The sequence below is a fragment of the Dermacentor variabilis genome, chromosome 8 (genome assembly GCF_050947875.1).
Source record: "Dermacentor variabilis isolate Ectoservices chromosome 8, ASM5094787v1, whole genome shotgun sequence".
Lineage (NCBI taxonomy): Eukaryota > Metazoa > Arthropoda > Arachnida > Ixodida > Ixodidae > Dermacentor > Dermacentor variabilis.
In genome coordinates, this window is record NC_134575.1 from 17,788,399 (window position 1) to 17,791,851 (window position 3,453).

A 3,453-nucleotide genomic window follows, 5' to 3' on the forward strand; every position below is an offset into this window, starting at 1 on the left:
CGCGATCACGCGGCGTATTTGAGGCTATACGTTTCACTCACCCATGTTGTTTCGCGCATGTTTTCCATCGTTCTTTCTCGAGTGTACAAAGGGACGAACAACGTCACCTAGATAAGGCAAGGCCTGCGCACCATGATCAATAACATCATGGTGCCTGGCCCGCCTGCCACAAGATCAAATGGAGACGCTCTCAAATGAGCGGCGGCGATTTTGACACAACCGCTTTCGTCACGCCAGCCTTGGCAATGGAAATTTCGGAGCATAGTAACATGACGTCATAAAGCAGAGTGCGCAGGCCGTGCGTTCCCTAGGTGGCGTTGGCGCGAAGGACTGGCAAGGCGTAATCGGTTTTATTACTCGATCGTCGCTTGACGGATGCTCCACTATGCAGGGCCAGCGCCCGCATCCCAGCATGCACTACGAGATACCCACCCCTCTGGAACGGCTGGGTCCTGACGACATCGAGCTAATTGTCCCGGGAATAGACCCGACCATTCCTTGCTCTGCGAGACACGGTGGCGACCCGTCTTGCTGTCACCTTCTCGGAAAGCTATTGGCGTGGAATCAAGTCCTCTGGCACATCGGCTTGCAGCTGCGAGAGCTCACGGCGCCGGGAGAACTGTCCCTGGTGCGAGTCGGCCACAGCGGTAGTCACCAGCACAACATGCGCGGCCGCGACGCGCGCCTCGTTTTCCAAGTCCTCCTGGTGCGGCATCGTTGCGTCGTGAGCGTCGACCTCGACGAAGCCGTCCTCGAAGGCGGCGGGCTCGGCGAGTACCGGGAGCGCATTGTTCGGGCGCTTTGGCAGAACGACAGCCTGAAGACGGTGACCTTCGGCAGCCTTTTTGCCGACTACAGGTATGCCTTGCTTCGTGTGCGCCAACACTTACTTGGTTACTCGATTCTCATCTGAATGTGTCGCCGGACGACTTTTGAATAACACCTTTCGTGAGTCAAAACAATAATTTGACTACGCCTATCTGCACTACGTCGTGCGATTCAACCGGAAATGGCTATCTGTACGACGCGATCGTCCGCGCCATGAGCGGCGCGAACAGGTGCGCGGTAGCTTTTGGTTAAACTTAATTAGGCTATGGTAATTAGGTCTCGCACATGAGTTACGCCAGTCGGCCGAAACAACAGCTTAAATCGCCCCAGCCACGTGAGAAAGAACTCGGCATGTCTCAGAGTACACGTCTTAAACGTCTCCGTGTTCGCCGGAGTTGCGGTCGGCAACTGTTTCGATGTTCCATACACCCCAATGTTTTTCTGTTCTGCTTCTTAAACCATGCGCGTAATCCGCCGTTGTTGCTTTGTGGCTATGGAGTTGGGCTACTAAGCACGAGGTCGCGGGATCGAATCGCGGCCACGGCGGCCGCATTTCGATGGAAGCGAAATGCGAAAACACCCGTGTGCTTAGGTTTAGGTGCACGTTAAAGAGCCCCAGGTGGTCCAAATTTCAGGGGTCCCCCACTACGGCGTGCCTCATAATCAGATCGTGGTTTTGGCAAGTGAAACCCCATTATCTGATTTTTTAAAACCATGCGCGTATGTTTCCCGTTAGTTACCCTTCGTTATAACTTTTTGTTGCTCCTAAAGATTTCTTTCCGAGATGAGTTTTAACGAACTTGCGGCACTTCCGTGCAGGTGCATTCGAGACGAGCTGTTCGGAACGGTCGCCGCGATGACGCACCTGCAAGAACTGGTCATCTCAGCCAGCGCCGTGGTGCCTCCCGTGCTGCTAGACGCGATTTGTTCGCTCTTAACCGCTACGTCGAGCCTGACCACTCTCTCTATCAGGGGACTCGTCTTCGGCGCGGAAGGCGCGATGCGCCTACTCGATGCCCTCTGGTTCAACGACACCATCGCAGAACTGTCCGTGCACGAAAGCATTCTGCATTCGCATCCCCCGGAAGAAGAGCCCAGATTCAATTCTCACCTTGCCGCCACCACTCTGCTGCGCTCCCTGACCATAGAAGGGGTGCGTTCAAATCCGCAAAAGCTGACGCCCATGCTAGCACCGCTCGTGGTGCGCGGTGCGTTCCGTAAGTTGAAGCTCGTGGGCTTCCTGTTAGACAATGACAGCGCATGCGTGATCACTCGTCTCGTGTCTTGTGAGGGTGGCCTGCTGAAAGAACTCGACGTCAGCGGATGTCGCTGGGCAGCTGACGCGGTACCTCGGCGCCTTGACGACGCTGGACGACTAGAAAGCGAACAACCGGGTCCCGCCTTCTCGAAACCTGCCTGTCCGTTGCTTCAGGAGCTTGACGACACTGCCCGGGTGGAACTCTCGTTTCTTGCGCTTAGCTTCGCGGAACTCAAGCCATACGACCTCAGAACTCTCTTCAGCACCGCCTGCACTGTTGAATCCCTAGTGACCATCTCGGTCAGCGACGTGGCGCAAGGTGAATTGCCGGAACTTTGCCGAGTCATCAGGGACACCGGTATGAGCGGCAGAGTCCGCATAGAAGGCGAATACTTGGTCGACTGTGCGGTACTCGGTGCACTGGAGGAATTTCCGGAAGCATTACGTCACGCGGCCGTCAGCCTGCACGAGCAGCCGAGCCGGGAGGCGTTCCGACTCACGGTCCGTCTGCTGGGCTCCTGGTATCAAGTGACGACCCTCCGTCTACTCCTGACGCAGGAAGTCGTGCGTGACGTCATCGGAATTCGCCTGTTGAGCAACTATTTGAGCGCTGCTAGCGAGCTCAGGAACCTCTCTCTGACGGGCTGTTCCCAGCCGGACCTCAGCAGGTGTCTCCGTGCAGTAAACAGCTCTCACGCTGTTCTTCTCGATGCCATCCTCGGAAACGCCGGCATCCGAGTGCTTGAAGTAGACGGGCTCCGTTTAGGCGACGACAACTTGTGTTTCCTGGCCGAGGAGGTGACCTTCAGCGAGACGTTGTGCGAATTCTCCTTCTCGTCCTGGGATAGTTACGAGAACAAGGTGTTCGTCATGATGCTTGCCGAAGACTTCCGCGTGAACAAGGGCATCTTGCGGTTGCGAGTCTCGAATTCTATGGGCGGCGAAACGGACGAGGAGTGGTTCGCCATCGAACAAGCTCTCGGTCGCAACATGGGGTACGCCATTTGCGCGGCGCACTTCGTCCTGTTTGACGTCGTCTCGACGCGATGCGCTGAAGCCTTTGCGAACGTTTACAGCTGTTCATCCCTGAACGAGAGAGTCCAGGAGCTCGCCTCCGTGGACGAGGCCGAGGCGACGAGCATGATTGAAAGCAGCTTGGAGTTGTAGTGAACAATTCTAAGAAATTATTGTGGACTTTTTTTTGCAAGTGCCGCGCGTGGTAAAAAGACAGAGGCCAGCGATGTTTTCGGCCACTAATGTACTCGCATCACTGACGATTTATTTGTCATTTCGCGAATTGGGGGGGGGGGGGGGGGGGGAAGTGTGTGCGTTATCATCTGCATATTAGCCAATCCCTGAACGACGCC

The 3,453-nt window shown here is 55.8% G+C and overlaps 1 protein-coding gene across 1 annotated transcript; it reads left to right on the top strand.

Moving 5' to 3' along the window:
- Window positions 1-402: 402 nt before the first annotated feature.
- On the top strand, window positions 403-3,331 carry LOC142590911 (uncharacterized). Its single transcript, XM_075703307.1, has 2 exons — window positions 403-858; window positions 1,648-3,331. Exons 1-2 carry the CDS (start codon window positions 413-415, stop codon window positions 3,251-3,253), a joined length of 2,052 nt encoding a protein of 683 aa, XP_075559422.1. The 5' UTR covers window positions 403-412; the 3' UTR covers window positions 3,254-3,331.
- Window positions 3,332-3,453: the final 122 nt, after the last annotated feature.